Raw genomic sequence first — 26,142 nt, forward strand, 5'->3', positions numbered from 1 at the left:
TCCATAAAAGGTAGAATATCCATCAGTTAAACATCAGGCATTTTTCAGTGCTGTAGGTTACCCAGGCTGTATATCTAATTTTCCTCCCTTGTTCTGTGTTGATGCACCCTCTGCACAAGCTTCCTCTCTTTAAGTTATAATTATCCCCGACTCTGTTCATGGTTGTTTCTCAGGAAAGATCAAGGGCAATAAAAAGTTAATATTGTCATCGCCACAGCAGGACTGAACGCGTCACAGGATCTGAAAGGCAAATACAAATGTACTTTTAGTTTTCTTTTCCTTTCCACGCAGAACTGGAACTTTGGAGCCGGGCGACAAGCTGTTAGCCATTGATAACATCCGACTCGACAATTGCTCAATGGAGGATGCTGTGCAGATTTTAAGGCAATGTGAAGACCTGGTCAAATTGAAGATTAGGAAGGATGAAGATAACTCTGGTACAGAAATCCTGATGCAAACTTGTGCCTATCCAGTGTAATGACATTTCCCAATAGGTAGTGCAAACCAACAACGATAAGGGCTGCTGCCTGTCTGGTCATCACTTTCCAATTGATTATATTCTATTTTTGTTATTCTGCCCTTAAATAGGGTCTGAATGGTTAAAATCCTATTTTGTATGAGCGTGGCTGGCGACCTCAGGCTTTTGCTTCTAAATGTTGCAAGCCTTTCCTATGACCTCTTTTATAGGGCTAATTAAAAAATTCAGCATTCCTCTTTTCTCTTTCAGATGAGCAGGAGACAACCGGTGCTATTATCTACACAGTGGAACTGAAGCGATACGGCGGCCCCTTGGGAATAACCATCTCCGGGACGGAGGAACCTTTCGATCCCATTGTCATCTCAGGCTTGACTAAGCGAGGACTGGCAGAAAGGTGAGGTTTGGGGGCAGAGGGGTTGAACTGATGCAGGAAGGGACCTTGAACTTTGCAAAATGTCCTCTGCTGTCATTAACTCTTGTTAGGTGTTTTAGTCTGCTAAAAAGGAAAGGTGCTATGAAGGTACCAAGCGCTGCAAAGCAGGGGCAGCCCTGTTCTGGTTCTGCAGACCCACGTGCAGGAGCTGTGGGGTGGTTGGGACTGAGTTGTCAGTGCAATGGGAGAGGCTCAACGCAGGACCCTTCTGGAAACATCACATCCAGTGTGTCAGTTGAATCAGCAGCCAGGAAAATGTGTTTATCTGCCCCTTTTCCATGGAGATGCTTCCTGGTCTGTGATTTACTGGGCATGTGTTGTGTGGGGAGAGTGCCCAGCCTGCCCACAAAACCACCACAGACTTCGGTCCAGGACCTGCCTATTGGTAAACTGTGGCTTACAACCACGACAGCGGTGTGTCCTGTTGAAACCACAGAAATTCAGGAGTTTTCTGACCTGTTCTTGCTGGTTGCTTAGTCTGTTGCAGGTGGATGTATCTCCGTGCAGGGCTGGTGTGCCTCAAGCAGCGGACGTGTAGGTGCAGATTTACCTTCAGCAACCGGGGAGGTTGACTGTTTTTGTTCCTGTGTCTGAATGTATGTGCACGTGTAGGATTTAAAGGATCAGGACTTTGCTGAGAATATAAGGTGGAACTGAGTCATACACTGTATTTTAATTAATCTGTCTATACGGTAGCTGTGACGTGTAAGTAGATAATTTCAGCAGCCCTGACTCATGCTTCTCATAAGGTTGCTTTACCCTGTGCTTCCTGACAGGGAGAACAGCAGCAAAACACCCCTGAAGAAATAGGTGGAAAGTGCTAGACCTTGGGGACATTTTGACTGCAGATCTGGCTGATTGTTTTTTTTCTGTTACAAAGCAACACTCAGCTGGGCTGTAAAACAGCTCAGTGCCTCTTTCTGCATTGGGCTCCTCGAGCTCTCACGACACTCTGCTGCTGCACATTTCCATTGCTTTCCTTTGGTACAGAAAGCAGAACATCAGTGTCTCCCTAGTAGTACGGAAGAGGGATGGACTTAGTGATTCTTGTCTCTGGGGATTTTACATCACTGCTTGCCACTGTAGGATTTAGCCTTTTTCCCTAGAACATAATAGCCACAGAGGATCTGAGATTTTTCTGCATAGCAGTTCTGCACTGTACCTGCAGCCCAGCGTGAGAGAGGGCGAGGACAGAAAGCCCGGACGCTGTCAGGTGTCAGAAGACAGTCTCGTGCCCTTGTTGCTCTCAGTTTCCTTTGTAATGCTGCTGCCGTTCCTCCTGCGAACTCAGATACACATCAGCGACTGCTCCACAGAAGCGTTGCGCAGGCAAGTGCTGCGGTACTACTGAATTTTGATCAGGAGCTGGCAGGCAGTAAAGAACGAAAAGCCTTTTGAGAAGGGCAATGGAGCCGTTCAGCATGTTCACTGTGGCCGAGTGACAAATGACGGTGGCTGTGCGGAGGAGCAGTGTGGGGACAGAGCAGCGCGGGGACTTCTCTGGGTAACCTTGTCTTGCTGCGGGGAGGGTGACGATGAAGGCTGCCTGCAGGAAAGATGCTGTTATTTTTTTTCTCCTGGGAGCAACAGAAGGGAGTGGATTGACCTTGTCAAGGGAAGAGAGGTGGTCCCAGTGTTATCCTAACTTGTCCTTTTCCTGCCATCACTGCCCTTCCCTGTGCCACAGGTGCCATTAGCCAGGCTCTGAAGGGTGGGACAGGTTTCCGAAGGACAGGGATTTAACCCAAATCTGTGCCTGACTTTTTGCTGGAGCACAGGACATGTCTCAGCAGTGGTGGCACGGGGTGGACCAGATCCTGGCATCTGGTAACGGGAACACGCTGGCTGCTCTCATAGAGGCAGGGCGGAAGGTCTGTGCTGCGGCGATGGGAAAGGCAAGGTGTCCTCTAGGATCTGTCACACGTCTGTCACAGCAGGTGACAGGCCATCTAAGCTGAAAAGGCTCCAGATTCAGACGACTTGGGTTTGATCTTGACCTTGAACGTTTTTCTCCTTGTACATGTCTGATGTTATAGAAACCTACAGAGGCAGCTCAGGCTGTTGGGTTGGTGTCAAGTGGTGGCTCCCTCTCTCCCATGTTAGTCTGTGTTTCTCCTCCTTCAGTGCCTGCTGGTGGCTTTGGCCTGGACCATGGGACTTGGTTTCCGTTTTCTTGGTGATGTGCCTGAACAATACTGTTTAATTCTGGTTGAGGTGTAATGGTTCTCCGAGAGCAATTTTGGGTTATTTCTGGCATTTTAAAGTGCCTGACCAGACTCTTCTAGTGCCACCTGGTCAAGTAGAATGGGGGTGGCTGCAGGAGGGTTTTATCCAGGAGTGCTCAGCACCATCCTGTCTTGGCAGAGGGGAGGAGTGATGGTGACCCTGCCTATGTGCCAAGAAAATCCCTACTACATGTGTACAGCCACCTCTTCTCCAGTGCTTCCTGGGAAGTGCCTGCAGACCTTTTTCCACCTTGTGACTTACCTGTTGCTCAGTTCTGCTCTTGCACGTGTCCTCTGAGCAAGAAGGGACATGGAGCACTCTGCTCCTTGGGCTGGTTTGTGTTTGAGGGGAATTAAGGACTTGTCAGTGCGGATGGAGAGGCACAAGGGTCATTAGCTAGAAGCAGCTTTCTCTGCCTCTCCCACTTGGCTTCTGTCTGCTGGTCCTCACAGGGGTGCCTGGAGATGGCCAGATGAGAGGACTGGACTTTGATTTACTTTCCTCTCTTGAAGAAAAGTACCTGGCTGAACGAGACCTTTGTCTTTAATGGTTCCTGCATTTTCCCCTGCATTTCCAGTTTCTGCAGAGCAGTCGTGTTCAGGGGCAGGTGGTCAGGCCGGCGTCTTGGGTAGGAGATGTGACCCCATGTTGGGCTCAGGGCTACAGCAGGAGGCCCTCAAATGCTGAACCACTGTAGTGAGCAAAGCATCACGTTTAAACTGCCAGCAGTTAAGCTCTATTTTTTTTATTTTTGACTACGTAAATGAAACTTTTAAGACTAATACCCCTGTTCCAGTTTGATCTGTAATTTATTTGAATGCTCAAATTTTCCCTGGGGGCTCGTTCAGGCTGGTTTGGGTGGGACAAGACAGACATCTAGTGGCTGTCTGGCATGGCTGTGCCACTGCCCAGGCATCTCAGCAGCAGCAGGAGCGCAGACTGAGCAGTCCTGCCTGCCGCTGGGCTATGTTTCCCGACTTGCTGCCCTTATAGTACATGTTTTACAGCAGCATGTCTGCAAAAGTTTCACATTTCAGGGAAAGACAAGCAGCTCTTTTGCCTGCGACAGTATATAAAATCCTAATCCTGCAGGAGCAGTGGTCCAATTTGGAGATGTAACCTGGGAGAGGCGCTTTGCCATCGACAAAAAGATATTACAGTCCGGATTTGAATCTCCTCCTGGCTCGATCACACAGGTTCCTGATCACTAAACCTCACGGTGCTGAGGTAGACACAGACGGATGGAGCAGAGCAGGAGAATTGCAGTAACTTGTTGGGTTTTTTTCCCTGGCTGTTGCTGAAGCCCGAGGATTTATTTAGCTGAGAGCAGAAGCCAGTGCTGTAACGTGCCTGTGCTTAAAACATGGTAAACTCTTCCAGAATGCTGGTCCTGGTGGAGAAAGTCACAGTGGTGCAGCTGTGTAGGGGTGAGCTTTAAACACATCATGAGCTGATCTGCAACTGGTTCATCTCATGCTTGAACACATAATCTGTGTGTGTTGGGCTATTTTATTTTTAATTAATGGGTTTCTAGGTTTGTCTCATCATTTCTTTCCATCAATATGAACATCACACACTGGAAATACTTGTGCTTTAGCATACAGACCCCCTTGCTTTGAAGAGTTTTGACTGTAAGCTGGTCTGCAGCATCAGTTTCCAAGGGGCCTGGGACCCAAGGAGTACATACATTGCTGTGCATATATTTATGTATATACACAGGGGGAAGATGGGAGGGGAACCCGGATTCCTGGTAATGGTGATGAAGAGGGAATCATGAGTATACAGTGTACCAAGGGGAAACCAAGACATATATGAAAGCACTGAGAGTTAATATGCTATTGCTTCAAGCGACAACTTAATGACATGTCTTGCAGAGGCAAATTGCTTCTCTGAGGTTTCTAATGGTGCCTTTTCTCCCCAGAACCGGAGCCATCCATGTCGGTGACCGGATATTGGCCATTAATAACGTGAGCCTCAAGGGCAAACCGCTGAGCGAAGCCATTCACCTGCTGCAGATGGCGGGAGAGACGGTCACGCTGAAGATCAAGAAGCAGACGGAGAGTGAGTTGGGGGGTCTGGTTTGGGGTGGGGGGCGAAGGTGCACCCCATGTAGGACCCTGGGCGATGGAGCAGGTACCGCTGTACCTTTTTGTGTTGGGGAAGGTGAGACAAGGCAGCATGGTCAGTGGCAAGGCTGGGATAGAGGGAAAACATGGACTTTTTTTGCTTACAGATTTTTGAAAAGGCAACTCTCTGTGGTACTGGGGAGAGATTAGACAGCAGGTTTATTGGAAATGATAATTTATTTTCAGATTGACACCTTGTGCCATTGGTACCATTCTCTGTGTGAGCATTTCACACAGAAGTGAAGCAGAAGATGATTTTAAAAGTAGAAGAGTGCAGGTTTGTTTTGTTTTGTTTTTTAAATATAATCCCCCAAAATGAGCAAGGGGACTCTGAGCTTATAGAATCCATGGGAAAAAAACCCTTTAATTCAACTTTTTGAAAGTGGTTTACAATAAATCTTTTATGCCCCTTTTCCTGGTTCTTGGCCCTAAGATCATCTTTCAAAGCATCTCCTGTCCTTCTAGAAATCCACTTCTCATTTCCTTGCCAAGCTCCCTGTGGCTGTGAAGCTGTTCCTCTTGACACAGTATCAAAGAGCAGTAGCGTATTTAGTACGGACGAGCCACTCTTTTGGGGGACGGAGAGGGGTGTGTTGGCAAAATCAAGGAACATGCGAAGTTTTCTCCCCAACTTCTTCGAAGTTGCAGCCAGAGATTTGTCCATGAAGTTCAGCAAGTAGCAGGTGAATTCTGACTGAATTTCTGTCTCTTCCCACACCCAGTATTTTCTGTCTATTTTTTTAAATTGTGGTAGTACAGGGGAATTGATTCCTCTTCAAGAAACCCCAGTCTTGTTCCCTGCACCCAAGCATCTTGATCCATGTTCTGAAATGCTCTTTTTTTCCCCTGCTGACATTAGCATTGTCACAGCCACTCGCTGAAATAATTGACATGCAAGTGCCAGTTGGAGACTCGTTAATCATTCTGAGAATGAAGCAGGTGTAATTGAAATTTCAAGGTAATCTTGAGTTAATCATGGTGAGCAATCTTCTGAATACTCAGAAAACAGGGACTTTCAGGACACTGGGCTTTGTTTGGTAAAATAATCTGTCCTCATTGACAAATGCAGACTTTCAGAGGGCTTTTTAACCCAGCTGCTGCGAATCGGAGATCCAGGGGCTGGATGGCTAACAGCATCTCTAATCAACAAGGACTTTAAAATATTCAGTACAAAGAAATGCTTGTGCTGAAAAACTATTTCTTGCGTAGCTTCTTCCTGAAATGGAATTTGATATAATGATAATAAGGGCCTGTTATTACTAAAATAATGAAAGGGATGTCTGAGCTTCATCATCCACATTCAGCTTTCCATTTTCCACTAATCAGGGGAAATTCAGCCTCAAAATACCAGGCCCAGGGATTCCACTGTTGTCATGAGACTGCATGGGAGCTTCTGGAGAGGTGGTGATTAACCTTGAATTGATACCAGGTTGGACAATCTTGTAAGGGGGCTGTAACTTCAGCTGGGGTATTTTGTGACCAGCTTGCATTATTGTTGGAATGCATTAAAACAACTGCTTGTAACAGAAAGTTTGCAGCCAACACCCCGACTAGAAGCTGCTCTAGGCCCTCTGAGAGCAGAGGAGCTTTGGGCTGTTTTGTGCAAGGGCCAACACTTCTCTGGGCAGGACTGTTTGGAGGAAGCTTCCAAAAGCACAGGAAGATGTTCTTGTGAACTGAGGTTTGGTCCCTACTCTCTCATATTTGGGCATCCTCAAGCCCCCATGATTGCTCCCTACATTCCATGGGCTTGTTCCCATGGCAGCGTAAGGCTTTCCACCAGGCTTGCTCTTTGTGCCTGCTGAAGCAACATGTTCTGGTTTCAGAACCCTATCCCAAGAAGACGGGGAGTATAAATGAAGTGAGCGACCCAGAAGATGAACTGACGGACTCCCAGAAAACTAGCAAGCTGTCTGAGATATACTCCACCACGATTCCTAGCGTGGACAGTGCTATGGAGTCCTGGGATGGCTCTGGCATTGATGCCGGGTATGGAAGCCAAGGTAAGCCAGGGTTGTCTTTTCTCAGAGGCCTCTGGGCCAAGACGAAGATAAGCAGAGCCTCCAAGCCTGTCTGGAGACTGAACATGAGCCAAAGCCTGTGGTCTGACCACATTTGCATGGCTTCTCACTTACAGCAAGGAACAAAATGTATTTTAAGATGCACTCATGTGGTGCTCGGGGTTGGTGTCTGTGTTTTAGATTTTTATTGGCACATTACTTCTGGCTTATACAGCATCATACTGTTCACAGCGTTTTCAAAACCATTACAGTACTTTATAATTCACATAATCAGAGGAAATATTCACTCTCCATATGTCTTACAGAGTCCATAGCTCACTTTTAATTCTCCAGAGAGGCCGTGTAGGACATATTAATCCTCTTCAGGATGTTTTAAAATCCACAAGAATGTCTTGTGACTAGAAGCACTTACTTAACAAAATAATTAAGGTAATACTACAAGAAGTATCTCTAACTCTCTAGTGAGTGATCAGATGAACACATGTCTTCGAGGCCAGGTTTATTCAGCTGTGGCTTCTGGCAGACATATGGAATTGGGATGGAGGATTTTCTAGTCATGGGAATAGATTTTTACTTGGAGAAAAGCACTGGAAAATAGTTATTCCAGTTCAGATTTAGTGACGTAAGCTAGTTTTAGCCCATGTTGGAACGAACCAAAACCCTGAATCACCGCTGTAAAAGAAAACCAGTGAAAAGACTGCTGTTCGGAACAGAATGTGAAAACAGGGAGGGATGATGCAGGAGTAGTGTTGGAAAGCACCTTAAGTGTGCTGAGCAAGGCATGTACCTGTGCCCACTGCACTCTGACTTGGAGAAGTCTCTTGTCTCTTCAGCCTCTGTTGGTCTGAGGTCTTAATCTGGGAGTGCAGTTGGGACTGGAGGCTTCATTAAGGAGGCATCCCCTGGCCTTCCTAATGCTGCAATCCTTCTCCATCTAGTTGAATGTTAACACAAGTTGGACACTGGATTTAGCAAAGTGATTGCTTTTACCGGTAAATTGAGAACGAGTAATTGAGCACAGAACCCTGGGGAGCGGGGCTGTTGCCAAGTTGCCCAACATCCACAGACTGCAACTTGGCTTCAGGGGCTCGCTCGTCTTCCCTGGTAATTGCATGTGGCTGCACGGTGACATGCCGGTGCTGGCTGGGAAGACAGAAGCTGGAAGGTAGTGACAAGGACATGCAGCATCTCCTGTGGGGCGGCCATGGAAGGCAGGATGCAGGGAGGCCTGGGGGATGCACAGAGCCTGGAGACTGAACTTGACACCCCAAATGGAGAACTATAGATTGGGCTGTGCAGCCTTATAGGTTTTAGGTTCATCCACGGCTTTAGGAAACGGGGCAAGGAAGGATTTGTGTTGGAGGGTGTTGGTCTCTTCTCCCATGTAGTAAGTGATAGGATGAGAGGAAATGGCTCAAGTTGTGCCAGGAGTGGTTTAGATTGGATATTAGGAAAAAATTCTTCCCAGAAAGGGCTGTCGGGCATTGGAACAGGCTGCCCAGGGCAGTGGTGGAGTCACCATCCCTGGAGGGGTTTAAAAGGCGTTTAGATGAGGTTCTTAGGGACATGGGTTAATGCTAGAGTTAGGTTAGATTATGGTTGGACTCAATGATCCTGAGGGTCTCTTCCAACTGAAATGATTCTATGATTCTGTGATTTGGGCGAGGGAGCTGTGCTGGGCCTGCGGGGAACGTGCCACCAGGTGGCTCTGAATCCCAGGGATCCAGCCTGTCTCCCTGGAAGGAGGAGGCGAAACTGGTGGCACCCAAGTGACAGCCCTGCACACACAGGTACCCCTGTGGTACCTGTCCCCCTGTGCCCTGCCCAAACCCGCTGCAGGGACCTGCACCCAGCGACCTCATTCTGCTCTGACAGGCGACGAACGCTCCTGACTGCTGTAAGGTGTTGGCAAGCACTTTTCTGGGGTTTTCTCCAGAGCAGTCTAACCTTTAAAAACACACAGAGGAAACACTCATCTAAGTGAAATAACAGGCCTTGGCATCTTCAAAGAAAGTTCTGGCGTTGTCTTTGGGTATTTCCAGCGCTCTTAGCTGTTTGGGAGGTCAAGTCTCCCTTAATTATGTGTTTCTCCGTTACCTCTTCCTGTTCGCTTGGCACAGCGTGCGATGGAAGCGTACAATGTTTCTTGGAAAGGCTGTGAGGATTTCTCTGAAACGGTGAATGGGCAGCAGGAGGTGGGCAGCGGACTCAAGAAACTAATTTCCACTGCAGATGGCACTGACACTGCTGAGGAATGCTCTGTTTTGGAAGGTTTCTGTCCAGGCAGCTCCTCCTGAGACCTGGGGATCTTATGACTTGGTAGCGTTGGATTTGCATCTCTAGAGTAAGACGCCACAGTACAGAGGAGTCCTTGGGGGCAGACATAGCAAAACTTGCCTGATTTCATCCTAACAGTCTGTATTGATCTCCTATCAAACATGATATAGGTGAGCCTCCCTTTCCCTGAGGCCAGTTGAGTTTTTCCTCCTGTTCCTTGCTTTTCACACACATGTCCATGGAGCAGTTTTCTGTCCCCGCACCAGCTGATCCCAAAGGCTGATCCCAGGAGGGCTCTGCTGGCTGTGGGAATGGCTGGTAGCTCTTCCTCACTTACCACTGCTGGGCACATGGAGCTGGTGACCACCACCGGGTACCCTCAGCACCAGCACACTTGTTGAAGGGTGGCTGTTGCTTCTGGCTGCTGTGGATGTCATTTCTTTGCTTCCATCCTTCTATATCCTATTACTTTTGTTGTGCTTTCCATTAAGTCCCCAAGACAGTTGAGAATCTAAATCAATATGTTTTTTTTTTTTTCCTAATAGAAATCAAGCTTCCAAATCCTTCAGAATGAAAGGGGTTGGGCATGCTGAGGGAGGTTTGGCAGCATCTTCTCTTTACCCTTTGAAGGACTCGCTGTATTTAAAGGTGGTTGCTTCAACAGCACGATTTCTGTTGGGTTCAGTGTGCAAAATGGAGCAGTTAACTATGGCTGGAGCTGGCTGGGGGCAGAATCTGCATCTGTGGGTATGTGTAGTGCCAGGTCTGTGGATCCCAGACCCGCACCACAAAGCTAGTCAGGAGTGGAGGGGCGAAGGAGAAATGAGACACCTTATGACAAGATCCTGGTTAAAGCAAGAAGAGATGGGAAGACCAACCTGTCGGATGCCTGAGATGGGAGCAGTATGCAATCCGTATCACCTCAGGTTTGGGACTTGGGGAAGGAGGCCCTCCTGGCTCAGCGTAACTTACTCCATTTGGGTTTTCTGACCAGGTAGTACCCCCTCTCTCTCCACCCTCTTTGCCTTCCCTAGGTACGTACATACCTCAGGCTGCGGGCATAGCACTCCATCCACACGAGTGGAGACACAGCAGGCAAAAGAGCAGCACCCCCCCGGGGGACCCCAGGAAAAATTACCCCTACATGGATGGAAGCTTCAGTGAAGATGACTGGGACAAGCCCAGCAGGTACGGAGGAGTGGGAGGAGACAGGGAGGCACATCTGCTAATGTGGGTGTCACTGTGTAGGGACAAGGGGGCATGGGAATGTGATGGAGTGGCCAACGTTGTTCCCATCTCAGCATCAGGCAGCCATGGGGAGGGGTGCTGGGTTGGTGATCTGCCCTGTTGAACCACCACATTGCCAGGTTATCCTGGGTACAGCTCTGTGACACCTCTGCCATGGCCAGGTGACATTTGTGTCTGGAGTTAGGGCAGTCTCAGCTGCATGGACCACAGGTTTTCACAATGTCTCATACTCCTGCCATGTAAAGGCTGCAGTATTTTTGTAGTTCAGGTGTAATAAGTAGGTACGATCAGGGCTGTCCCCACATGTGTTGGCCAGACTTTATTGAGTGAGGATGCAGCTTCACAACAGCTCAGCATCACAAAGGCCAACCAAAGCTCTTGGATGACCAGGTTGCATGTTCAAGTTAAAATCCCCCAAAGCTGTGGCTGGATGTCTCTCCATCACACTTTGGCATTTCCAACACCACCACCAAAGCCACACCGAGTGAATATGGTTGAGTTAACCCCCCAGCTCAGCCAGAGGGAGAGAAATCCTGCAACAGCTCCTGAGCCCATATAGAGGCTGCATCTGTCCCTTGCTTTGGGTGAAAATCCTGCTGGATCTGCCCTGGCCGGAGGCTGCCCCTGCTGAGCCCACACATGGTGGAAAAGCCTCGTTGCTCCGTAACTCACCCTCCCCTCGACATCCTCCAGAGTCCCCATAGTTGTGTGTGTCGTGTTGTTACTGTCGGTTCTTTTTTTTTTTTCCCTTAACTTTTTGTTTGTCCAAACAAAACCCTTAGAACATCTCATGGCCATTTCCACCTATTTAAAGATGATCAAACTGGCAGGAAGGCTGGCAGCAGCGGAGACTTTGTTCTTGTTTTGCCTCTCAGCGAGAGCCAGCTCACTGAGGTCGCTGATCCCTCGTGGCCCTCCCAGCGAGGCAAAGTTAGCGAATCTGAGCACTCCAAGCCGTGCATGTCCCTAATGAGGGCTCCGAGCCCTGATGTCAAAGTACAAGTGAAATGGTTCATGCTGCTGAGCCTTTTTTATTAGGGAGAAAAACAAAATGTTTCTAACCCTGGCTGCCTTTACCCTGGAAAACCCTGCTGACCCAGTGGTGCGAGAGCCCATGCTGATACATCCATGTCCTGGATGTGTTTGTTATATTGCTGATTTGAGAGGCAAGAAACAGGTAACTGGAAGGGACGTTGGCTGCTTTGGGAACCTGAGAGCAGAGGAAGGAAATGAGTAAGGGGAAAGAATTGAAAATTCCTTTTGGGGGGAAATTTTGGTTTGTTTTTATAGAGTCTTGCTGGGTGTTTTTTTGACCTTTCTGCCTGGTGTAAAGGCTACTGTCCTTTAAAAGCTGATGAAAAGGCAGGGGGTGAATTTAAAAGACAATAAGCCATGTCAGATACTGCTCTCTCCAGGCAGGCCACAATCCAGCGAGGAGCAAAAGCGTGTGTGTGAGTTGATGTCTGCCACAGACTCCCTTTCAACCCATTGGCTGAAAAGCAAAGCATGTGCTAAAGGCTTTGCAGTTAACAGAGATCTGGAAAATGCTCTATTAATAGCCCAAGGGGTCATTATATATTTAATGGAGGCCAACGTCTCTTTGACTTGCACTCAAATAAAATGTTGTGCCTGTGTGACGTGGCTCTGGTGGATGACCATCGCTTCCCCTCTGGGGTGCTGATGACCATTAAGCCATGCGAGATGCTGCCAGATGTTGCAGAGGTGGTGCATCATCCCTGCAGCTCCTAATAAGATGCGTAGAAAGTGCATTAGGGCTCCTGTAATGTCACTATCTCCTTGGGGTCTATCTCCATGACACGTTAGTGGGTTTATAGTGACCGTGATTTAGCACTGCAGCTTTTCCTTCAAGAGGGTCCTGTTAAACTGAGTGCTGATGGCCTCTGTTTTGCACTGTCTGGTGCTCAGTGAGCAGCGTTCAGTGTCACCCACTTCTCTGGCTTTTTCAGAGGACTTCAGTGTCTTTAATTGCTATTTGCTTGAGAAGTCAGATAATGACCCTGCCTTGTGGTCAGAGATAAGAGATGCTGAAACTGCCAAGGTGGGAAATTGCAGAACCCCCAGCAAGAGGCACACAATGTTCATGTTAACATGTGTTTGAGAGAGGTTCTCTCCACCCTGACTCTCTGTTGTAGAGAGAACTAACTGGTGGCAATATTTACACAGGTGTAAGTGCCATGACTGTTATATAGCAAAAGAAAAGAGAGACCTCCTGAAAGTCACAGCTCAGTTCCCTGGCCATCCCCAAGCAAATGAAACTTGGTTTGTATGGGTTATACGTGACACGGTCACTATTGCTGGCTATAGTGTGCGTTTGCTTGCCCAGCCCAGGGGAATCATTTTTATATACATCTTTGCATTATTTACTCTCATAGAGACCTAATGTATTTATCATTTTCTCACCATGTCTGTTACCCTCTGTGTTTTTCTCTCTCTTCTCAGGTGTTCTGTGTCTCAGATCTGAGCTCTATCCCATCAGCCTTTGTACTAACAGTCTCTGAGGCTCCTGGTTTACCCATAACGCATCCTTTTTTCTTTCACTTCTCTATTTCACCAAAACGTCTTCCTAAACCTACAATCTTCCTACAGGCACTTTTTAATTTACCCTTTGAACTTTGACATTGCTACACCAACTTAATTCTTCCTTTGAAGGACACTTGCCCTGTTAGTAAATGCATGGAGGTCTCGTGTTCGGACTCTTGTCTGAAAAGTTCGTATTGTTTGCTTTTGTATATGAAGACTCCTCAAGTCTCTGCTTTTACTGGTGAGACACTTGCTGTAGCCTTGCGGCTTCCATCCCGCTGCAGAAGAGTGCTGACAATGTTTGGTTCCTACGTTACAACAGATACCCCAACCGCCAAAATGGCCTTGAGACCACTCACGAGGATAGTTTTTGGCGTGTTTTTGGAGAAGCTTTGGAGGATTTGGAAACATGCGGCCAGTCTGAACTTTTGAGGGAGATTGAGGTAAATCACTTTCTGAATTTGCTGCCGATCTGATTGTTTTACCATAAATGTTAGACTGTTTCCTCAGATCTGTTAATTGTCCGTAGCATCTCTGTGCTGCCAGTGGTGTGAAGAAGGGTTTGAGTTTAATCCATGCCAGTGTCTGTGCTAATGGATAACTGTGTCTCGTTAGACCGTTGCTTGTGTGCACTTTTTCCCCGAGCTGATGACTTACCCACCAGGAACTCCACGCTCTTTTTGCAAACTATTGCTGGCCAACAATCTTCATGTGACTGTTGGCAAACCTTGCCGGTCAAACGGTAAACACTCCACTTGGAAAGACATTGTCTGTCCAAAGCACTTAAAGGTGAAGCAAAAGGATCCCCCCAAAACCACACTGGGACTAAAGCCTTGGCTTACTTCAAATACAGACGGGCCCAACATCTATCTTGCATTCAGCTGTCACTCTGCCGGAAACTGTTTGAGTGAAGGAGGTAATTGGAAGCTTTTCAGCCAGCCTTCCCCATGGAAAAATCTGAGAAAGTAATTGCTTCCTGCAGAAATAAAGGTGTTTCCTCTCTTCACAAACCACTTTCTCTTTTCTTTATCCAAGATACTTTGGAGGTCATGTTATTGTGTCCGGTTATAGGATGAGGAGCCTGGATTTCTGAGCTGTGGGATGCAAATAAAGGCCTCTGTCTCGACTGTCGAGCAGCGGGAAGCAAAACCTGCGTGGCAGGATGGGACCCGTGCTGCTCCCCTCCCCCATTCAGCATCTCCAAAAGAAGGAGCCAGACCCCCCGAGCTCATCCCTCCCCTGCTGGGTGCAGAGGGCTGGGGAGAACTCGCTGGGTCGTTCCCTCCATCAGCCCAGTGGGCCTGTTTTTATGCACAATTTCATATTGCTTTGGCTTTGGAGAGAAAAGGCAGTTTCTGAATAATTGGAAGTGGAAAAGGAAAGTCCCGTTTTGGTCTATATGTGAAAATATGGGTGACAAGGGACTTACTAATTGTTCTTTCCTCCTTGCTCCTTAGCAACTGTAGGTGGGGGAGGAAATCTCGAGTTTATGGTGCTGAAGCATGAAAGAGTATATTTATTATCTTAACTGCTTAGGAAAATGCTGACTCAAAAAAAAACAACCCACACAAAAACCAACCCCCCCAGCCTCCACAAACAGTAACTTTTTCCCTTGATCACTTATCTTATGGACCTGAATGTATTTAGAAACGGTTTAGGCAGCCGCTGTCAACTATTCTGAACTGTTGTTGACTACTTGGGATAAAGTATCTCTCTGAAATGATGCATAGATGTTTCTCTTCTGTATAATGGCTGGCATCTAAATGTAAAAGAGGGATTTGTTGGGCTACTGTGAAATGCCAGGACAGAGAAAATATCTTTCTGCCCAGTCCTTTTCCAGCGATCTGTGGTGCAGGGTTTTGTGTACTTTTGATTCACGCTGTTTTAAGGCCGTGGAGCTTTGACAGTTATAGCAATGCTTTAAGAAATGTAAAGAAATTTCACCAAAAGCTGAGCCCCTCTAGGGTTTTGGTGCGTTTGGCACATTTCTAGAATATTTTGTAAAGTTTTGTTGACAAAAGCAAAAGTGCTGTGTTTTAGCATAAGTCTGGTGGGTGTCAACTGCCCTTTAATTGAATGTGAAGTATCACTGATGTGTTCTTCCCTCTCCATGCGCCCATCCTTCCCAAGGCCTGGTGTGGGATGTGCAAAGCCCATTGGGACTCTCGCTGTATCTCAGGTTTCTACACCCCAGCTCCAGGCCTCCTGTGATTTTATGACAGTCACAGTTTGGGGTTTTTGCTTCTGTTTTGTTTTTTAATTTTATCTTATTTTTTTTATTTGACCCTTCACACTCCACATTTGAAAGAGCATAAGAGTCCTGCAAGATGGAAGCAGGTTTGCACAGAAACAATCCACTCCCAGATTACACAGTATGAGTAGAAACTGGATTTTTCCTGTATGTCTGGGGGAGAATCTGTCCCTGCTTTCTTTGAGGGCAGCCAAGACATGAGGAAAAATAATGTGGGGCAGCCACAAGCTGGAAAAGTCCAGATTTGCCCTTTCTGCTGCTTGCATTTCATCCACAGCACCTAGCAAATTGCTTATGAAGCTGCAAGGAGTATTTAAATACCTTGAAGAAAGAGGAGGAGTCGAATGCTGTAGGAACAGTGTGACATTGGGTACGAGCTGGTTACAGCATTTGCTAAAAGGTTTTCTGTGTTTTATCTATCAATATTTGGGATAACCCGGATGGTGCTGGCATTTTCATGCTACCACCGGAATTCACTTTATTTGCCTTTGTTCCAGCTTGGAGCGAAGAGCTGGAGTGCCTTGATTAGAGATTTGGTCAGATGATATTTCCCGTGTGCACAGGAGCAATTGCTTTTTGGCTTGCCACGTTTAGCATTGCTGACTTTTACTATCTGCTCCCTACCTTTCCTGTTCTTTCTTCTACCTTTTGACATTTAATGGGACTGCAGACCCTTGGAGCCTGAACTTTGAAATGACAGCTTTCATTACGCTATTTACATGGACTTTGTGACCTGGAGCCAGTTGAGGTTCTACAGACTGGATGCTTGACTCCTTCGTTAGCTTTGATGAGTGTAATCTCATTAGCGAAAAGCATTGCCAAATGGAGTAGAATCTACTTAGAGGCATCTTTTAATGGATGCTATCAAGGGTGACCAGGCTTAAATACTACTTAATTTCATATTTTTAACTCAGTTTTGCTCAGTGATGGCTCCCATTTACTGACAGATGAAATCCTAATTTCTCCGCTGAATTGGCCTCAGTGGAGTCCCAGGTTAACTGTGCTGGGCCATTGCCAGCAGTGAGCAATGCTGATGGTGAGCTGCAGCCTGGAGAGCCAGGCAGCCGACGGTTCTTCTGGGAGACCCCTGAGGTCAGGATGTTCATCCTTCTTGACTACCAAGAAGCACACAATGCAGCCTGCCTGGCCCTCTTTGTGTAGAAGAAGTCACAAAAAAAATAAGGAGAAGCTGCATGTTGGGGTGGGAGAGCACACAGCAGGTCAGCGACAGACCTGGCAGCGGACTCCTGAGGTTGGGAAATGGCTTTTATAGCTGACTGGAAGTGCTTCTTGGTAATTACTTTTCTGATTAATGAGAACAACGGTGGCCTCCTGTTGTTGTCTGTGCCACTTTTGCTGCTGTGTGGCCCGTATCTTCCTGCTGCCAGCTCAGAAGAGTGTCTTAGTGACTTTGTGCCCTCACCTTACAGGCGTCCATCATGACGGGGAGCGTGCACAACCTGGGCCTGGAGGGCAGCAAGGTGCTCCTGGACTCTGTCAACCCCTCAGGACTGAGCCCATTGAGGAAAGAAAACTCCAGCTGTGACGATGGACAGACCAAGGGCAGCAGCTCCCCTGCCAAGAAGAGCGAGAGGAACCTGGACATGAAGAAGATCGAGAAGGAGATGCAGGAAATCATGTCTCCTACCCCCCTCGAGTTCCACAAGGTCTGTGTTGCCCAGGGTTGTCCGGCTGTGGCACTGCGGTATCTCAACGGTTAAAGCTATAGAAGCTTTGCAACCCTGGAGAAAATCTCCTTTGTTCCTTGTTAAAGTTGTCCCTCACTAAGATCTGCAGCAAAGGTTTCCAGAGGGTCAGATTAAGAGAAAGGGACAGCTTCAGAGGAGTAGCAGGGTTTAGTCACCCTGCTTCAGTGGGCTTCAAACCTGTGCTTTGCTCTTTCCATTGATTATATGAGATTTTGAGGTCTTTGTGTTCTGGAGTCTGTTAATTGATGCTACAGATACAAGCAAGAGAGCTCAAAGTATCGCCCTATGGAGACCCATCAACCCTTTTCCACCAGCATGCTCCATTCAGTGGGCCACTGTTTGTATAAAAACTCCACTTTTAATAGCTTAAAAATAACTTATTTTCCCTCTCTTTCCACTCCATCCCCAGCCTTTCATGAAGGGGTGCAAATGGTAGGACTTGGAGCTGGGATAGTAGTTTGAATTCAGTACCCAGCTGAATGTTTAAGCCAGTTTAAGCATGGTGCAAGGCAATGGTAATTAGAAGAAGTAATTAACTGTAGAAGCTGCTGATGCAGAATGCAAGCAGGGAAGGGAGCTGGAGAGGTTTCAAAAAATTTGATTGCCTTTTTCTTTCCTAGTGTGACTTTAGAACGAAACCTGCAGTTATGGTAGATGGAATAAACAACTTTTTCATGTTTCATCTGCTCTTGTCCTCAGGGCATGGCAAATCTGTCTTTAAATAAAACTCCTTTGTACCTGAAGGGGGAGAGATGTGTAATTAGGCACGTTAAAGGGTGACGCTTCATTCTGCTGGGGCATCTGGTGTTGACTGTCTTTGGAGGTGAGGCTGAGGCCACACGGGCTGCTCCTGTACATCATCCTGGGCACTGTTCTTCCCAGGGACCGCACATCCACGAGGCTCACCCAGCCAAGAGTGTGGTAGAAATGCACTCCTAGTTCATGGGAGGCAAAGGGAGATTTTGTTGGGGGCGAGGAATCAGTTGTCCCTTGCTCCCAGTGCTCACCTCACCTCACTTCCAGCAGTGCACTCCTCCTTTAGACAAGGCCAAAACGTGATGTGCTCAAAGGAAGAGTGATGAAGTTACCCAGTTCTTGTCCTCAGTACGTCAGCACTTACTGATACAAATTTTTTGAAAAGAACTTATGAATAATATGGAGAAATGTAGATGATCTTGCTGAGTGATGTGTTAAAAATGAGCTGTCTTCACATTTGACACACTATTTTGAAAATTCTTTGAGAATGCGATCATTTTTCATGTGCTGGTCTAGCATACACAGAGGATGCCCAGCGTAACTTGGGCCAGGGAAAGTGATGCTCTATTAATAACACTTACTTTGTTGATTCTTGGGTTAGATGTGGCAGCTCAGTCTGTATTACACTGCTTGTGTTTCCTTCCACGTCCAAGAGAGAGGGCCTGTCATGTCTGTGGTTTTATACCAGTCACCAAAGCACTTGTCCATGCGATCTACCTAAGCTGATGGTGTCTGATAAATAAGGCTCAATCTGTATTAGCTGCCCAGGCTGAGAAAAATCTGCCCAGGAGAGCAGAATTGCTGTAGGTCCACACACAATAACTGTGCCATTCCTGCCCTGCCAACCCTGTACATCACCTCCTGCCTCTGCTGCATTAAAACACGTGTTCTGTTTCTCCCCTTCAGATGACACTCCACAAAGACCCGGAGAGTGAAGACTTTGGATTCAGTGTGTCAGACGGCCTGCTAGAAAAAGGTGTCTATGTAAATATGGTCCGTCCGGATGGGCCAGCAGATCAGTGTGGCCTCAAGCCATATGACAGAGTGCTTCAGGTAATAAATGCAAAATGCAGTTCTGGAGGCTGGGACGGAGTGAATGAGTGGCTGAGAGGAAGAGAGAAGTGAGACCCATCCATGGCAGCACTAACTTTAATGAAAGGTAATAGTTAGCCAACTAGGTGAGCACTTAGCTACCAAGCGCTCCATGAGAACTGTGTTTTATAATGAGAAATCACTAGGTAGTACCCCCAGGTTACACCTATTCCAGGACACAGCCTGCCTGGCACTGGCCTTTTTGAGCTGGAGTAGCTCAAAACAACCGAAAAGCTGTGTTGCTTCCCCCTCTCACCCTCAGTCCTTTTTCTTCCGTGTTAGAGGGTGATTTTTGGATGAACTAGACTGTGTTGACAAATCTGTGTTCCTGCAAAGCCCCCTGTGGAGTTCATGAAGTTCCGTGCATGCCTTTGACAACTAGAAGAGTTTTCTAGGAGACACACCCTTGAAGCAAAGTGTTTTTCATGGATATTTTTCTTCGAAAGATACTTGATCTGAAATGGCTGATGCAGAAACAGAATAAAAACTCTGGTCAAAAGCACAGTCTGTAATAAATGTGACCAGGGTGTATCACACCACCAGAGGGACAGTAAGAGCACGATGAGTTTCGGAGATTGGAGAGAAGCTTTATATGGATGAGAAACAACTATTTTAGCTTTGGGGCAACTCAAACAGCAACTGAGAAACTGCAACCCCAATGGAAAAATTGCCGCCATTTGGAAGTGCAGATATTGTGACCATATTTGGAAACACTCAGAAAGATGTTTAGTTTTACTAATTTATAGGTGGGGGTTGTTAGCAGTAGGATTAGAGCCAGTATGTTATGTACATTAGGTAACTGGAGAACTGGCAGCGCTGTGGGGAACCTTGTTTAAGCTTGTTATGGTCTCCAGCCAGTTGGCTGCTATACAATTATTCCTTCTCAGCTTCAAATAAAAGATGGAGCAAGAATGAACAAGAAGCTAATTAGGCTCTGGGCTGCCTTTCTGTTGAATGTTCGATGTGTCGCTTTTGACGAGTGCCAAGTGCTCTGGGAGGTGTGCCCGACATCTTAAAACAGAGCGGCGTGGAGACTTTGGACACCCCCCTTCCACATGCTGTGCTGCACGGCTTACACCTCCGAGGAGACAAGGTGATTGCCATCACGGCGATGTGCGGAGTTGTGAATGAGGGATCGCAGACCCGGCACAAGAGACTCCTGTCAGGAAGTAGAGAGGTGCATTGCTTCACAGCACTGCTGATTATATGGGCATGACGATGTGCTTGGAGGCCAGCAAAACACCTCGGCCCTGCTGGAACAGACCCCCTGACTCTTGGCTGGATGGATTTGTTGGAGCACGGCGTTGCGCTAATGGCGCTTGTACGGTGGAACTGCCCGGCTGGCGTAGAGCAAAGGCAGAGCGAGCTGCTGGCTTAACTCTCCACATGCGGTCTAGGAATTGTCCTTAGTTACTACGCTGTACGTAGTAACTAAGTATTGGGTAACTAAGTAACTAAGTATTGGGGTCAACTGTGTGGACACCAGCTAGGGCAGGGGGACACTGCTACCGTCACAGAGCCCAGCTCCGTGGACGTGTATTAATGCTGGGAAAGGGTTTTGGATGGCAGGGACTCATCCAGCCCTTACCCAGAGAAGGAAGCAGCGCCTGGCCCCAGGGGTTATGTTCACTCCGAAGGTGGGTGGGAAATTCCTCTCTCCTTTCCCTGCTTCTCCTCCCCATGCTGTTCGCCAGCCCCTTCCATTCCGGAGCTGTCGTGGCACCAGGCCCAGATGCTCTGGTAGCTGTAGGTGAGAGAGCTGGGGTGGTTCTTGTGGGTGATCCAGCCTAGAAACGTGCTTGAATGTCTGCAAGACACAGCAATGCAAGAGCTTTCACTGCTGAATCCTGCAGAGAGGATTTGCAGCTGCCTTCTGAGTCCATATGAAATGCATCCGGGCTCCTCCAAAATGAAGTACGTAAATGGAGAGAGCAGAAGCAGAAACTGTTCAGTATAGTCTCAATTTACTGCTGGCTGAGCTGGAAAACAATTGGCAGAAGCCTGAGGGTCTGAGCTGTGTTCATTTTCTAGGTGCTGAATACCCCGCATCACAAACTTAAGGCCGGTAAAAGGCATGATGGCAAAACAAATAATGGCAAATGGCAACCTTTCCCCTCAGGCTTGAACTGGAGAACTAGTTTTGAGCCCTGCAGTATTTAATACTTGTAATACTGCCCCAGACACTGGGGATCAGGGTTTTTTCCTGATCCAGGCTTCTTTTTCTCTTTCCTCTGATGGTTATTGCATCATTTCTCAGCTAAGCAAGGATGCGCTCAGCCTGAAGGGATTGCCCCTGCTCTGCCCTGAACCTGAAATCAGGGACCCTCAAGAGTTGTGTGTTTTCACAGGTGTGGGTTTAGCACCAACCTTGCATTTTCTGACTAACAAACATGGTCTTTCTGTTGTTCCTCCCCATGGCACGTCCTAAATCCATCCCGGCAGGTAAACCGCATCCGAACGAGAGACTTTGACTGCTGTCTGGCCGTTCCCCTGATTTCAGAGGCTGGAGATAAGCTGGACTTGGTGATTAGCCGAAACCCCTTGGCACTGGCTGCCAACGCTCCCTTGGAGGGGACGGGAGAGCCGCCGGCACAGGCGGCCCGCGGCACCGAGGTCAAGGCGAGCGTCCAGACACTCTGAGCCACGGGGGCAGAGCGGACGGTGCCCGGAGCCTCTGCTGAGCTATTGTGGTCTTTGGGGTGTTTTTCCTGTTTTTTGCACTGGTATTTGTAAATGCTGTGTGTACCATAACCTGCAAGTGGGGAGGCGGGTCTCCAGTGAGCTGTCATCTGTAGACAGCTAAATATTGCTGGGAAGGTCAGAGCTGGATGCGCATCTCAGGCCGTGGGCAGTGCTGGTGATGGGACGAGCTGCCGATGGGAGGAAGGAGCGTCCACCGGCACCCCCTGCGGCTGTCGGGGTGCGGGGGGTCCGGCCTCTGGCACCCTCCTCACCCTGAAGGCCTTGGCCATCCTATAAACACACATGGTGCTATTATGTTTCTTATTTGCTTAGTTAATCACATACAGAAAGACTGAAACGCCTTTCCTTTTCTGTTGTGCCCAGCTCCATCTTTTACACGCTCCTCATAAACCGATTCCTGCAACCCCTTGCACTCCCAGTGCAGGGCTGTGGTGAGCCCTGTTTAAAAGACATTTCAAAATGTACTTGAGAGTGGCTCGATGCAATTCTTGTGCAAAAATTGATATTTGCAACTGCCTCCCGCCATCCTCATCCACGCTCCCCGGCAGGGCTGGCTTGCCTGCAGTGGGATGAGACGCCTCGTCTTGCCATCGATTCCCATGAGTGATGTGGTTACCTGTGCTGGAGCAGATATTACGGAGCAGGTGGCCATACCAGAGGCTAAAGGCCCTGAATACCTGCCCAAATCCCCAGCCCTCTTGTTCATCTGGGCTTTGTGGAGATGCTTGCCAACATGGTCTGTGCCCACACGTAAATGGCAGACTAACCATCTTCCCTGGGCTGTCCCTGATGCTTTGAACTAATAACGTCTTGTCGCCTCCTGTCAGGCCATGGCATGAGAAGCCCATCGTTAGATGGAGGTTGTGTCCTGTGTCCTGGGTGGCGTATGTGTCCATGGGGGTTTGGCTGCTGGCCCCAGGTCTACCTGCCTTTGCCTGTTGCTTTGCAAGCATGATGCCCTGTGGTCACTCCCATCCCTCCCCACAGCCCCCAGACCCATGGGGAAGAGGGACTGTGATGTTTGCATTGGTTTCCTCATCTGCCTGCCCCACGTTTCACGGATTAGCACTTTATGATGATGTTCACGTCTGGGAAGGTTCGGGCATGGTGTGGATGAGGAGCTTGCTTGGTGACCCAGTGCCCACCACCCCCATTCCCTGCTCATCCTTTTGGTTCCTCCATCGCTGCCTGCGTGCCAGTCGTTTGTGTAGGGTGTCGGATGGGTATGTGCCACACGTTTGTCACTTTGCTGAGCCAGGACTTGTCCCCCCACTGTCCGTCCCCAAGCTACTTTGCGACTCTGTCCCTCTGCAATAGCGCAACGTTTCAGGGTGTTTCTTCCAGACACACGTATGGCCCCATCCAGCTATTTGTTGTTGTAGCCATTTTCTCTTCAAGTATGCAATATCCCATACCATTGCTGCCACAACTAGATAATGTGCCATAATTGATACTGTGGAGCATTGACAGTGCAGCCGAAAGTGTTTTTATATGCAATATTCTGAGCAGTGGAAGCTCACTGGGGCTTCTCATAGGTTTTTAATGAAGACTTTTATTAAAGGCTTTAAAAACAAAAAAGGAAGAAAAACTTGGTCCTTGTATCCCTTCCTATGCATTTTGAATGAAATGAAGATGAAATGCATTACTTAAATGTGTATTTTTATCCATATATTAGAGTGTATTCCTTGTAAAGTATTTTTATATGCTAATTTTCTTATGTATCTATGAAAGCACAATATTTAAAAGTACAGCATTTCAAAGAATATTTTAGTCCTGTTTTGGACCTATTTGTAAATCTCTGTATTTAAATGGGATTGCAATGACTTTGACTTTTTTTTTTTTAGTTAAATAAAAGCAAATGAAATGCGTTTGTTTTGGCTCGTGTCTCTTTGTGCTGGAGGATGGTAGTGAGGCAGCACTCTGCTGTAGCCCTAACTCATTAGAGGAGCCCCTCTTAGGAGACACCTCGCAGGACAATGGTTACAGCATCACTTGCAGCTTCACTTTGGTGACACACTAAATCTCGCTGGGTTAAACCTTGGCTAATTCACGACAGAACGGAGACCCAGAAAAGCACATGGTGGCTGTGATGTGGCTGTGGCAGCTTTTGCAAAGCCGTGGTTAATCCCTGGAGGTGTGTTAGGAAACTGCTGGAGGACAAGGTGCTGGCAGGTGGCCCGTGCGATGTTCAGAACCCGGTAGCTCCAGTGGGTGCCCTGGGGAGTGGTGTTGTGGTAGCGTCCTGGTTTTGTTACAAACAAGTTTCTCTTTTAGTGAATTTGCCTGTCAGCTAAAGCTTCATATTAGCTGCGTTTCCCTGGAAAAACAGCTACGTGTTTTGGTAGACATAGCAATGGAATGCGAGGACGTTGATAAGGATGGCTGTACATCTCACCAGAGGGGCAACGAGAAACAGGTGACCAGAAACCGACCAGTGGAGTATGACATCCCATTCACGTGAACACTTCATATAAAAGTGGGAGATCATGAGGATCTCGTCCCTTTTTTTCCTTATGGCCGACATTAGGAGAGGACCCTGCGAGTCGTCCCTGCGAACTGAGGCCTAGTGACTGAATCCAGCTCCAGTTGGCTGCAGAGTCCAGTCCAGGACTTTGGGTGCCAGTCCTGCAGTTGCTGAGACTTTCAAGATTGGTTTTGTATATTTTGTATTTTTTTCTCTATTTTTATTGGTAGCATTAGTAAAACATTTTTAATTTTTCCAACTCTCTTCTCTCTGTCCTTCTTTCCCTCCCAATTGCCTGTCCTGAGTGGGGAGAGGGAGGGGCTGAAGGGGGAAATGACGGGGGGGGGGGATTAACAATACATCTGCCACGGTTTTATTGTCACCTCACAATCAAACCTCGACAGGTAGCTAAAATCAGCCCACCTCTGAAAACAGATGTCCAGTGAGATGACGGTTGTGAACACAGGATGAAATCAGCTCACCTCTGAAACCAGATGTCCAGTGAGATGACAGCTGTGAACACAGGATGGAGTTCCTTGTGTCCCTGCGTTGGGGATTAATGCCTTTGCTCTTACAAAGGGGTTTGGGGCACCTCTGTGCTCCCAGCATGGGCAGAAAACGTTGGGCTGAGGCCGCAGGGATCTGCTCACGGTCAGGGAAAGGGCGAGCTGCGTTTTGCAACTCTTCATGGCCAAGTGGGTAGCGCAGGAATTTTCGGAAGCTCAGCACAGTGTGGAAACGCTCCTGGTTAGACCTGGGGAATCATTGCCACACAAACAAGCCTTATCTGCCATCTCTGGCCGCCCTCCCGGCGCGCAGACTTCACAGCAAGGCCTGTCACACATTTGGCAGCGGGGACTTGCCAAAGCCCCGCGGAGCCAAGCGAGGCGATGGCAGGTTCAACAACGTGACCGACGGGGTCCCACCGCGGGCAGCACGTACAAGGTCCACACGGTGCTGCTCCCCCGGTATGTGCTGCCTGTCACCTCCACGGGCAGCGTCCTCCCATTAATGTCCCCTTGTGTCCCGCAGACCTTGGCTGAGGGAGCGGCTGCAGCCAGGGCAGGTGACGGCCACCCATGGCATGTGCACATGAAGCTCTTTGGCAGCAGCTCGATGCTTAGTGGCTTTAAAAATTATTTTTAATGTTATTTTAACCTGAGACACGTTGCAGCTGCTGTTTGTGCCACTATCGGGCTGCTCAGGCCAGGCATTGCCAACTCCGCCGATGGACGAGTTGTTAATGCTGAGAAATGGTTTTCTTTTGCATAATTTTTGTGTCTTTCCTTCTTCTTTATTCCAACCCACGAATTTCTGCACTTCTACCATTCAAATTCTCTCCCCATCCCACTGGGTGAGGAGTGAGTGAGCAGCTGTGTGGGGCTGAGCTGCTGCCCAGAGTTGTTGTTGTTGTTGTTGTTGTTGTTATTATTATTATTATATTAATATATTAATATTTAATATTAATATATTATTAATATTATAATATATTATTAATAATAATTAATAATAATAATAATTAAAATATATTGTATTTTATATTTGTATTTTAGTATATTTATAGTTTTATTTTATATTTTTATTTTTATATATATTTTATATATTATATTTATATAATATATAATATAGTATATAAAAATTATATATATTATATAAATATAAAAATATATATTTAATATTTTATGACAACCCCCCCACCCTAACAACAACCCCTGTCCTGTTAGCCCATTATGGTGTAAGGCAAGGCAGCAATAAACCGTGGCCACCCCACAATAGAGAGTGTTAAAGGAAGAAGTGAGCTGCTCAAAGACCAAAAC

At 47.5% G+C, this 26,142-nt stretch overlaps 1 protein-coding gene across 1 annotated transcript in view; it reads left to right on the forward strand.

Annotated features, from left to right (window-relative positions):
* GRIP2 (glutamate receptor interacting protein 2) overlaps positions 1-21,798 on the forward strand; it is a gene marked incomplete at both ends in the record, with an annotated part of 250,029 nt that extends 228,231 nt beyond the window's left edge. The window contains 9 exons of the mRNA XM_082060237.1: positions 292-437; positions 728-872; positions 5,059-5,198; positions 7,090-7,266; positions 10,596-10,749; positions 13,673-13,793; positions 17,032-17,268; positions 18,973-19,119; positions 21,601-21,798. Coding sequence (XP_081916363.1) covers positions 292-437; positions 728-872; positions 5,059-5,198; positions 7,090-7,266; positions 10,596-10,749; positions 13,673-13,793; positions 17,032-17,268; positions 18,973-19,119; positions 21,601-21,798 — 1,465 coding nt within the window. The remainder of the gene's footprint in view (positions 1-291; positions 438-727; positions 873-5,058; positions 5,199-7,089; positions 7,267-10,595; positions 10,750-13,672; positions 13,794-17,031; positions 17,269-18,972; positions 19,120-21,600) is intronic.
* Between the last annotated feature and the right edge of the window lie 4,344 nt (positions 21,799-26,142).

This window comes from Streptopelia decaocto, assembly GCF_964273445.1.
Source record: "Streptopelia decaocto genome assembly, chromosome: 8".
Taxonomy (NCBI): domain Eukaryota; kingdom Metazoa; phylum Chordata; class Aves; order Columbiformes; family Columbidae; genus Streptopelia; species Streptopelia decaocto.